General features: G+C 33.7%; 1 protein-coding gene across 4 annotated transcripts; it reads left to right on the forward strand.

The window, feature by feature from the left end:
- Positions 1-27: 27 nt before the first annotated feature.
- ATJ1 (DNAJ heat shock family protein) lies at positions 28-8,618 on the forward strand. 4 transcript variants are annotated; one of them, XR_016322575.1, is made up of 20 exons: positions 28-228; positions 351-456; positions 577-669; positions 752-843; positions 1,451-1,534; positions 1,739-1,777; positions 2,006-2,176; positions 2,272-2,313; positions 2,412-2,499; positions 3,056-3,120; positions 3,230-3,292; positions 3,379-3,451; positions 4,048-4,139; positions 4,682-4,753; positions 5,062-5,118; positions 5,568-5,616; positions 5,701-5,770; positions 6,730-6,819; positions 7,584-7,759; positions 8,285-8,618. XR_016322575.1 is itself a non-coding variant. In XM_012212552.4 (19 exons), the coding sequence occupies exons 1-19, from the start codon at positions 199-201 to the stop codon at positions 7,573-7,575; spliced, it is 1,404 nt and encodes a 467-aa protein (XP_012067942.1). In that variant the 5' UTR covers positions 28-198; the 3' UTR covers positions 7,576-7,741. The 4 variants fall into 4 exon arrangements, 2 of the variants coding, with proteins under 2 accessions (XP_012067942.1, XP_012067945.1); XR_016322574.1 differs by having other exon boundaries at positions 29-228; positions 8,221-8,618; XM_012212552.4 differs by lacking the exon at positions 8,285-8,618 and having other exon boundaries at positions 7,548-7,741.
- Positions 8,619-12,272: the final 3,654 nt, after the last annotated feature.

Below are 12,272 nucleotides of genomic sequence, written 5' to 3' on the forward strand. Positions count from 1 at the left end.
TGTAAAACCCTTGCACGCAAACCGTTTATGGAAACGATTTATTGCTGTGCAGTGCACGAATAGTTGAGAAAATTCAGAGAAATTTTCTTTTTTCTTGCCAAACACGACGGCTTCATTTGCCTCTGCCATTTCTTTATTCTTTTTTGGAATCGACGCAATCCTATTCGGTTTCCGATTATAACTATCTTTCAACTCTAAATGGGGAGATACGGTTGGCTGGCAGCGCTAGTAAATCACTGAGCTTAACCTTCTATACTAGAAATTAGAACTGTTTTCCATTTGTGAAAACGATAATCTGTTAATTTGATTTCTGCTATTACTGATTTGTTTGTCAAAATTTTCCTGCACAGTGCCGGCGGCATTTGCTATCATCTGTGGCTGTAGAATCTGCCGTCAGTGGAGGATGTTGGCACTGGAAAATCTCTACATTGCAGCAAGACCTTTTTCATGATCGATGTAAGCTCTTTGTTACAAACTTAAGGTGCTTTACTATATACTAACATGGAATTAGTTTGCTTTCCGATGTTAATTAGTCATTTTTTGGCTTTTCACTCTTGTTTTTCCTCCTTTATTCAGTTGTGCACAGTTGGGCTTTTCTCATTCGGCAAACTACTGGTTTTGGGAAAGCTGAAATGCGGTTGATGAAGTGCAGATATATTCATGCTACAGGTCCTAGCTTAACACGCCTGCCTTAGAATTTAGATTGTTTAATGGTCTTGTTTTGTTATTTAGTGGTTTGTTATTTTTCCAGGTACTCACAATGCTAAGGAACCGAGCTACTATGAAATTCTTGGTGTTTCTGAAAATGCTAGCCAAGATGAGATTAAAAAAGCTTTCCGTTTGGTGAGTGCATTTTTGGCACTGTCTGCTTCATCTTAACTGGCTGGAGATCTTTTTCTTGTCATGGTTGATGTATGCTTTTTTCTTTTTCCTTTCTATCTTTCCTTGCCGCTTTGTAATTAATGCTGTTAGGTGGATGCCTTTGGTATGCATTCTAGTTCTTGTAAACAACTTTTAGAGCAGTTAACGTAGGTTAGAGTATACAAAATCATTTTTATATAATGGAATAGTTGTTGCTAATTCAGCTATTGAGATTGACTTGTAGTTGGATATAATTTAAGGCCCGTTTCTCCCTGGTCTTTCATCTGCCTTGGGGCTAATTGTGATTTAGTTTTAAATAAAATCTTAAATTGCAGATCCCTTTCTTCTTCGCTTGACCCACTTCTGCATAAATTTAGAGCTTAAATTCATTCCATTCAATTAACAATTCTTCACAGAGGGGAAATCAGAATAAAATTTGTGATTGACAAATTAATCGATATACTGCAAATGAGAAGTCTCCCTTGAAGTTCGTAACTTTATAAAAATCTCACACCAGAACAAATATGTTATTCTTCTCAAACAGAAAAAGAGTAGTATTCATGTGGTTCCCTTTGTTAATTTGATGCAGCTTGCTAAGAAGTACCATCCAGATGCAAATAAAAATAATCCTTCTGCAAAGACGAAATTTCAAGAGATAAGAGAAGCCTATGAGGTTCATATCCATCATTGTTTAATGTACCATATTCTTGTGTCCTTTTCATTTGTTTGTTCCGTTCTTCTGTGTGTGTCGTTCTCTTACTATCAGCATTGGGATGCAATAATCGAATGTTCTTAATGTTAGGAAAAGGGTTATCAATTTGCCTAAATTTTAGTTATACTATAATGTTGTTCATTCCTTTGCTCTGGTGAAATTTAGACACTGAAAGATTCTGAGAAGAGGGCACAATATGACAGGGTAAGAACTTTCTTTCCTTTTTATTTATCTATAGTTTCTAATATTGCTATTTTGTTGTTTTTCCATATCACTAGTTGCTTTTGTGGACATATATTTGTTATCCTTTGGTATCTGTACAGTAGTTAGTGCTGACTTTTAGTTTCATAGATTAAAATAAGTTGAGCTTTCAGTTTCAATATGGTTTTTACACTAACTGAACTGCTCCTTGTATCTTTGCATCTAATGAAGAGGTATGCTAGAAGTTCAGAGAAGGCAGAATATAGTGCGGATTATGCAGATTGGTTTGGATACGGTACTGATGATGCAACAAGTTTCAGATATGGTGCTGGTAATACTGGGGATTTTTCATATTCTAACCGAACCAATTTCTCTGATTCATTCCACAAGATATTCTCTGAGGTACTCTGCATTACCATGTTTACACCTTCATCAGATACACTTTGTTTCCCTGATATGTTGGATCATGAAACTCCAATGCATTTCATTCTTTACAGATCTTTGAAGATGAGGCCAATCAGTTTGCATCGGACATTAAGGTGCACTGCTTTGCTTTTCGTCTTCAATGCTTGTTTAAAACTGATATTCTATTTTTTTTTGGAGCTAAATACTTCTATCATTTCTTGAAATTACACAGGTGGAACTAGTGCTCTCTTTCACTGAAGCTGCGAGAGGATGCATAAAGAATCTGTCTTTTGACGCATATGTTCCTTGTGATTCATGCGGTCGGTAATTAAAACTACCATTTTCTTTGAATCATGTTGCATTTGGAAATCCTTGCAGCAAAAATGTCCCTTTTGTGTGCATGAATCCTTCTATACCTCAAACTGTTCTTCATTTGTTACTTTGCATGATTATTTTGAGGGGGAATCTTGATTAGCATCCATTCTAACAAAGAACTATGTAATTTTCTCTTGGATGTTTCTGTATCTTCTTTTAATGCATAAGAATTTAAATCTGCAATGATTAAAAACAACGCTTAGTAAATAAAATCTAATCTAAGGAATATAGCCATGGACAATTTTGAAGGTGTAGAATGTGATTTGATATCAGAATACACTTTGCAACTTGAAAAATTAGAATTACTGTTTGTTTTTTTCTTTTTAACTAGTATTACAGGACAAATTTCTCTTGGAAGACTTTTAAGAGATAAGTTATAAGATACTGAATTATAGAACTTCTCTGCTCTCAGTCCCCTCTAACTTATCTCCTTTGCGACTTTTCATTACCCTATTATAAACTATTGATTATCCCTATTCCCTGGCCTATTACATATTGAAGATGGGCGTGGCTTTCCAGTTGATGCCAAAACAGCAGTTTGCTCAACTTGCAGAGGCATGGGAAAAGTAAGTTTCTGGAAAATCTACAAGTATAACAATAAATCAGCAAGAAGGAATTCACTTTGGAATCATTTTATGTTTCCCTTTTTATATGATAATCCAAAATTTCAATCAGGTTACTATTCCTCCTTTTACAACAACATGCAGCACTTGTAAAGGATCAGGTCGAATCATTAAGGTTAGATGTGAATTCTAGCAAATACACTCCATTTGATTTTTATCTGTTGTTAGAACTATTATTTATGGTTTGCTCATTTGGCACAGGAATGCTGTCTGTCATGTAGAGGTTCAGGGGTGGTTGAAGGTGTTAAAGAAGTTAAAGTTATAATACCAGCAGGTTGGTTTTCATTGTTCCTGAGACTATTTCAATTTTTACTGCTCAAAAATAAAAGGGGAAGGAAGTTTACCTGACCTGTTACATGGTGATCATCTGCACAAAATCATGTTGGGTAAACATATCCTGTCATATAACATATCCATTATAGGGAGCATGCATCCATATGACGAACTATTGCCACTAGCTTCAAAAAATTGTCAGGATAGCTTTAGAAGGGTATGTCTTAATGGTGCTATTGTAGAAAAATGCTTGATTAGTTGATCTATATAAGATGTATTTTATTGTAAAAAAAATTTACATGCTGCCAAGGATGGACTTATATATGTGTAAAATGAACAAGCTTCTAGAAACTGAAAAAGTGATATAACTGAGGACACTAATTGAACATGCAGTCCAAGTGAGATTGTAACTATTACTGTCAAAATGCTCTGGTGGATTAAAAAGAAGAAAATAGGAAAGGTTTTTGCTTGAGCACTTCCCTTCTGTGCATTTTGTTTGACTCTGGTGACAAAAAGCATGTTATTAATGGTCTTCTTTTTGAAACAATTACACATATTTCATTTATTTTCTAAAAAAATTTTGAATCAATGGTTTAGGTGTCGATTCTGGAGATACAATCCGTGTGCCAGAAGCCGGTAATACTGGTGGAAAAGGACATCGACCTGGCAACTTATTCATTTATCTGAAGGCATATTCTCTTCACCCCATTTAAATCTCTGATCTAATTAAATTAAGTTTATATGGTAATAGAATTTACACATTTGGAATAACCCTTTGAATGATAGAATTCAATTGAATTATAGTGTTTGAAATAAATGAAAATTGAATTGAACTATCTAACTAGTCACAGTATTCTGACTTAAAGGACAAAGTTGCTTTCATAGTACCCTCCACCCACCTCACCAAAAAAAAAAAAAAAAAAAAAAAAAAAGAAGGCCCCAGGATCACTTTGAACTGAATGAATTGAGAACTAGCAAATTATTCCATTTTTCGAGTGATTTTGCAATTCTTGCAAAATATCTTGTTGACACTTAAAAGTTGAATCCTATCACTGGATGGGTGGATGCACTTTTTCTTTTTAATGCTGACTGGCATGTACCATAATTCAGAAATATATGTTCATGCTATAGAAGCTCTCTTTCCTAGGCTTATTGCTATGAAAAAGGATATTGTTGGTTTAAGAGGTTCTATTCTCAAACTTGAATGAACTTTCCTTTCATGGTAATGCAGGTTGCTGATGATTCAACCTTTACTAGGGATGGTGCTGATGTTTATGTGGATGCTAATATTAGCTTTACCCAGGTGAGAACTGAATCACCTATAAATAAAATATTTTCTTGAGCTTATTTCTGTTGAGTAGATATTCGTTGGCTAACTTCAAGTTTCAACTGTTCCCATTGAGCATGGAAGTAAATCATCCCTGTTTATGCACTTCCTTTTTTGTTTTGCGTCATCAGATAAAGTGTTTTCCTCTGAAACTAGAAATTAAAGAGGCATGCTTTGTTATCAGCATGCAGTTTGACAGTGTGGTTGAAGTTGGTGGGTTAGGTTTTCTTGTATAATAGTACTGTTTCTCTTCCAGGCGTCATAACAGTATTTTTCTCTTGCAGGCCATCCTTGGTGGTACAGTTGAGGTACCGACTTTGTCAGGAAAATACAAAGTGAAGGTGATAACTATTATCATTATATACTTTGCTTTTCTTTTTTTTTTTTTTTTTCTAATATTATGAATCAAAACAACCTGAATGTCTTGATCTACATGTTCAAATAAGGCATCTATTTGATCTATATTTAATATGATTGTTAAGAGGTGTTGATGTGAAACTAACAAAATATACCAGAGTTTTTCAAGAAATATCCAATAATATTGCTTGAACATGGGCATGGGCCATATATTTAACATGATTTACATGCTTTAATGTGGCAAAGTCTGAAAAATAAGGATGGGGATAGGGGGAAAACTAATTGATGAACAAATTTTATCAGTTAAATTACTTAGAATCCAATAATGTTAACATTGTCCCCCTCCTTAATCTCTACCTGTAATTGTAGTTGTCATAAAGTTTCGCATACTCTGGTGAGTGACAGAATCTTCCCATCCTTTGTTATTATACAGATACCCAAGGGGGTTCAGCCTGGACAACTTCTGGTACTAAGAGGCAAAGGTATGTTAAATTACACTCTAGGTCCTGAAATCTACTCCTTGTAACTTTCCTCATAAATATTCTCACATTTTAAAGTACCTGCAGGACTACCAAAGCATGGTTTTCTTGTGGACCATGGAGACCAATTTGTACGGTTTTGCATAAAATTCCCCACGTAAGTTCTCTTTTTTCCTTTGTTTTTCCTCCACACAAGTTGGGAGAGATATTAGTGTCAGTGTCAGTCATACCTTTTTTTACACAAATGGTAGTCGTCATTTCATGTCTATTTGCGCTTGTTTTAAATGTAGTTCCTAATTTAACTATTCTGTAGTGTGAAATGTGCTTTAGAATTTGTGCAAACTATTAAAGCTAGATTGAGAATCCCAAATTTGTAGGCTCTAGGAGGGTTGGTGTACGTAGTCTTCCTACTGCTTTTGCAGAGGGTGTTTCCGTGAATCGAACTTATTTACTGTTACATCAATCACCCTCAAGAATACTTGACAATAGTAGCTGTGAATATATTGTCCTATACATCTGGGTAACAAAATGATAAGTTAGCAAGATACTTTGTAATCTAGAGTATCCAAACCATGCCTAGGCTAGCAGGTAGAGTTTTCAATGGAAAAGACCATGCCAAACTTTATACCCAATTAATATGACTTTTTAATGCGAACTGCGCTAACTTTGTGAAAACGGACAAGTATTTCATCTAAAATAAAGCCACTTGGCTCAGCTTGGCACTTCTTTTGTCCTTGCACAAATGCCTTTTTTCTCATTTGCTGGTAAAGGCCGTTGGATTTGTAGTATTACTTGTTGGAAAAAAAAATGAGCTGTTTACAAATACAAGAATAAAACTTTAATCTTCAGAATACTTAAAAAAGGTGAGTTATGACCTTTAATGTGGCTCCTGATCCTTCGGTCTTTTTCTTTTCCTTTTTTAAAAAGTCCTGTAAATTTTACAAATATGAAAAAGCTGCAGATCCATTTTTTCATGTTAATATATTTTCTAATCATGTTTCTAAAGGGCAATACAATAAAACATTGTATCCTGCGCAGCTATTGCTTTTGAAATTCATATGGAGTATGCTGTAGAGTATGAAAGTCTAATCTCTGCTGTTTTTATTCTGATTGTAGTTCATTAAATGAACGTCAACGCGCCATATTAGAAGAATTTGCTGTGGAGGAGATAAATAGTGAAAATGATACATTTGTTGAAGGCAATTGGTAAGCTTTTTTCTTCACATGTGCTTGTTAGCTAATGTTTTTTGTTCTTGCTACTCTGCTGCATATGAGGAATGTATGGACCGTTTCAGGTTTTAATATAATCATATTTAACATTAATGTGATTGTTTTATGAACCATCAGATAAACTTAGATACATTGCTTAGTATAAATCAACATCCTGAGAAATAGGAGAAACAAGGTCTCAAAATTACTAGCTGTTCAAAGGAATGCATCAATAGTTGTATGATGTCCATACGTACTCTAGATGACCATGATCAATTGTAAACTCTTTTGTAGAAGAAAAGGATCAGCAGCATATCTGTACAATTACTATTGTGATTGAAGAATTCTTGGGGTTCATTTCAGATCCATGATGGAACTAAAATTACAATGGTGGGACAACAGTTATACTAAACTCTGTTACCTTGTTTTGGTGTTAAATTTGTGTATAGTGTTGGCTAATGTTATATCTATTTATCTTCTTAAAATGACTAAGTTTCTCTATTGGATTAACTTCAGCATGCTAAAAATATTTCTTGAAAATAGCCAATTATTAGCATTCTAGATGATTGAAGTGCTATTGGTTTGAAGAAATAGGCTTTGCAGCAATCTTCTAATATTTTAATTTGGATTAGGGTATGTGAATTCCCCAAATATTAATTGAACTTTGTTGTCAACTTCAGTGATTTTTATTCTGACTGTAATGAAGATCCTGAAATGGATAACAGGCTTTATCAGCAGCTATCTACTGGTTGAACTTACAGGTGGCAGCGTCTTCTTGAGCATGTGACAGGCCCAACGTTTATGCTTGAATTTTCTCTATTCATTTTACTCCTGCTGTTCCTTCACAAAATCGTGGGATAAAAGCCGGGTTGAGGTGACATTCCGCGGAAATATTCATTTAAGGAATTCATCTTTGTTGGAAGTCCACTGATTAAAGGTACTAATTTCTGATATTGACATCAGCAGAATCCGGTGCATTTTCTTTTCTTGCATGTAATTTATTACATTCACTATCTGCAGATAAATGTAAAAGAACTGTTTTTCTAATCCCCCGGCACTCCAATTTGTTAAAAAACTGAATAGGTCAAAAAAAGTGCATTTCAGGCCAGCCATATTGGTAATAATAGTTGAAACCCGTCCACCAAGAATGTTTTGTTTTGCATTTTAGATATTTGATCAATTCTAAAGTAGCATTCAGAAATTACTTCCAAGTTATACTTGTGTTTATTGGCGATGTGGTTTGAGGTTTTAGGTTGGCTGACTCGCTGAACTTTGAAATAAATTACAAATTGATTGCAGCTAGTGGACTGACCTTCAAATAATTATTGCAGTTTGAAATAATGAGAAATTAATAAGTACTTAAAAAATGTGTGAAAGTCATTTTACACTTGGATGCAGATGATGTTACTGGAGCTGTGAAATGTTTTGATAATTACCGTGCTTATTTGTGTGGACATGGCAGACATGGACACTCCAAACAAATTTATGCTTCTCAAAGCTCCGATACTTGTTTTTCTGGAAAGTACTGAAGATACAGGATTAGATTGGAATAATACTTTTCTTACCAGCGGAAGACCACTTCAATGAAGAGCCACGACGCTGGACTTTATCATTTCTCTTCTGATGTAAAAATGCATATGCGTGATATATTTCTTTTGTTGGAGGTTATACTAGATTGACGCATACAAAAATGCATATACGTGATTAGCTGACAAAAATATTCAATTGTAACTAGAAATACGCATATGAGAGTTCCACTGATCTCAGAATGGAAGCTTTTTAATTTTCCTTTCAAATATGATATGATGGATTTACGTAGCTAGCATATATTTTATAACTTTGTATGCCATTATTCTCTATAGTTATTTTTCCTTTCTTTTCCTTGCCTTTCTGTTTTTGAGACAAATACTTCATTTCTCCAAGCTCAAACACTCTTGCTTCTCTTGGAATTACCTGTTAAAAAAAAAAATCTACATAGATTTATCTAATTCTTAGAATTTCAAACCAGTTATAATGAGAAGTATAAAAGAAAAAATAAATGTCTCTAATGTCAATACGATAAACATTTCAGGGTCTCTGAAAATGGAAACATGGACAAATACTTTGGAACGGACTAAGTATTAAATAAATATTTAGTGAAAATATGAAAATATATATATATATATATATATATATATATATATATATATATATATATATATCAATTTTGATACACCTAGCTAAAACTAATAGTCGACAGAATTTAACCGTAGTAAGTAATGAGTCAAGAGTCAATCAAAAGAATTTGATAATGTAAACTAAACAGCTTAGTTTGATCCAATAAGCAAAGCAAGTTTAATTAATCTAAATTGTAAACAAGTTGAAGGTGAAAAAAGAAAGAACCAACCTTGAAATCATTGTTCACGATTATTCCTATGATGCAAAAGACAGTAGCAAACAAGCACATAATCATCTAAATCTCCGTCACAAAAGTGTCGCAGACAAAAACTCATGAAATCGGTCAAAGTTCTTGTGGAGGTTGTAGTACGAATTGTGATATCAAACTGTGAGCCTGTGTATTATCTTGATCTTTGACAAATTTTGTTTAATTCTTGCTAAATACTTAAAAAAAAAAAAAAAAAATCAAACCTCTTGTTTAAAAGTCAAAACTTCACCTATCAGTTTGTGGCTCAATTTGTAATGCAAACAGGACATGTGAAAAAAGATTTCGAGTACGATCTCTGCTAAACACACTTTTCAAGTAGGGACGAAAAGTTTTAATTATGATTAACCCAATGAATTAGACGATCTCTAATAATAGAGTCTGGATACCAATAATTTACAAAAAAAAAAAAAAAAAAAGCATATTGACTTATTGGACTACCAACTATGAACCAGCCAATTATGAACCAGCCATAACTTGGTTCGAATTCCAGTCCGATTTTAAAAATATTGGTTCTACTTATTGGACTACCAACTGCCACTTCAATCATATTGACTTGGGTGTCTATGGGTATGGCTGAATTTTGATTCATTCTATTTATAAAAATTTCATTTGTTAGCTACATCAATGATAATAAGCCAACTGTTAAAAAAAATCCTCAATTTTAATACTTTTACAATATTGGTAAATTGTTTTAATTCCGCTAATTGATTTCAGTATTACGACTTTTGTATGATTGCTGTGAAAATTTAATCTTAATAAATATCATAAATAGAAAAAAGCATTAATAACCATTTGATTGGGTTCAAGCACCAGAACTAGGAAAGCACTAAGCAAGAAACAAAGCTCAAACTATCTCAAAATGTATCTAAACAAACATTCTTTCTCATTTGGGGCGGTTTGTTTTAGACAACTTATTAAACCTTCAAATTATGCATTCAGATAATAAAAAATAAATTTATTTTTGCTGAGATGAATCAATAAGTGATTTATCTAATATAAGTTGAATTTGTATGAAGAAAAAAAGTTTCTTTTTAAAATTAATTTAATAAGCTATGTAATTTATTAGATGAAAGAATAAAATTACTCCTATAATTATAAAATGACACTATATATCACTTCTCAATTATTTAGTAATAGACTTTAAATGCTGTTTTTTTTTTTTTTTTTTTAATCATTCATCTTAATAAAATAGTATATTAAGAATTACCAGATGTAACGACTGTTGACAACTGCATGAATGGTACGCACAGTTTACAAATTATTCATCGTTAGATTTCCGTCGCAATCTAACGGTCACCGTCACTTTACAGATTTTCTAATTTGGTTGTACTTATTGGGCTGCGGGCTGCAATTTCATTATGGATTTGATGCTCATGCCTTCTCTCTCTCTAACCCATCCCTTCTTTTTCTTTGTCTTTTGCACTTGTCTCTCCTCACCTTCCTCCACAACCATGATTATCTTCAGATAAATTCATCCCTTTATCATATACATTGCCCACCACTTCAAATACCCACCATTAGAAATCACCATCATCAACAAAAATAAAAAGCAAAAACAATGATGCAAAATGAGCAAGACAGAGAAAGAGCAAGAGAGACCACGTCACTCGATATCACATTACTATATTCAGAAAGGCCAAAAGTAAAGAAAAACGAGTTTGCTAAAGACACTGCAAAAAGGCACACTAGGACTGCATGAAGGATTTTCCAGTTTGGCGGTCCCCGATTATAAGTTCTCGTTGACCACGGCCTAACCTCCACACAACACACAAGTAGCTCTTAAGTTAAGGCAGTCTAAGCGGTACAACGAACCTGTCATGTCAATCCATTCATCTGAGGAGTTTTCCTTGTTAAGTACCTTAGGGCTGTCATCTTAGAATCATTAACAGAGTGTTTCACGGTTCGTTCTCTTGAAAACAGGAAGTAAGAATACAACCAGCATGTCGTCAGAAATTCAATCTGTGGTCGGGAACGCTTATTTGGCATTGCCAAACCAACCCTTTTGCTTCCTTAAGGGGTAAGGGGCTAACTTTCCCTTCCAGTTGTCGGATAGCAGAGCAGACGCCACCCTAAAAGGACGATCAAAGGAAAGATAGCATCATTGGCGTATTTTTGGTAGTGGAAAAAGGCTAGGCCCCCATACAGCAGGTAAAGGAATAAATGGTAATGGGTAAAGACGTTATTTTGGCAGAAAATCGTTCGTTTGTTATTATATTACTGGCTTGTTTGTGCAAGAAAGCTACAGACATGCAATTGACTCTTCTGCAGGGGTGTGCAGACTGAATTGAATTAAAAATGGAATCCCCTCGTCTCGGTTTGGTTTGGTCCAGTCCATTCAAGAGAGATTCAGTTTATTGGGTTGGTCGGTTTGAACCAAAGTTGCTATACTGACCCCTTCTCTTTTGTCATGCAAAACTTTATTTTAGCTTTTAGGGCTTGTTTGGTTCAACAGTTCAGTTCATACCAGTAGTGATAGCTAGTATCTGGTAGTGGTGGTGGTTAACTAATGAATGTTGCTTGGTAAAATTTTGGTAACCGTTGCTGTTAAATATAAAATGTCTACTAAGAGCATTGTATAAAAAGTATAATGTAAAAAATATACATATTTTTAAAATTTTTTAGGTCAATATAGAATTTGAAAATAATATTCAAAAAAAATTATTATATTTAAATAATAATAAATAAAATGATCATAAAAATTAATTTTTAAAAAAAAATACTAATAATTATTTTTATGAAATCAATGAAGTCCAAATATAATATAATCAGTTATCAGCCCATACGAAAAATCTCTAAAAAGTGACCAGTAGAATTAGCTATAGATATTAATTAGCTATCAGCTTCCAAACGCTTTATTCATGAATTTATTTGCCTATTGATACATCGAGAGATGACAAGTCACGTCGTTGATTAATCAGGGGAACTACACACTCTGTGGGCCAACCTAAAACTAAGTGAAGGTCGATATCCTGTTATGTCGTTGACATTGACAATACCTGGCTAATGGTCCAAACTAATAAAACAA

The sequence above is a fragment of the Jatropha curcas genome, chromosome 9, assembly GCF_041381405.1.
Source record: "Jatropha curcas cultivar XTBG-Jc1 chromosome 9, XTBG_Jcur_1.0, whole genome shotgun sequence".
NCBI classification, from domain to species: Eukaryota; Viridiplantae; Streptophyta; class Magnoliopsida; order Malpighiales; family Euphorbiaceae; genus Jatropha; species Jatropha curcas.

What these genes read in the sequence shown, in the direction of transcription:
- ATJ1 (XM_012212552.4), top strand. Translation starts at nt 199, where the DNA reads ATGGGGAGATACGGTTGGCTGGCAGCGCTA. An exon ending in CAGATATATTCATGCTACAG is followed by an intron (nt 670 to 751) that starts GTCCTAGCTTAA and finishes TTATTTTTCCAG; the next exon opens with GTACTCACAATGCTAAGGAA. An exon ending in CTTGCAGAGGCATGGGAAAA is followed by an intron (nt 3,121 to 3,229) that starts GTAAGTTTCTGG and finishes AATTTCAATCAG; the next exon opens with GTTACTATTCCTCCTTTTAC.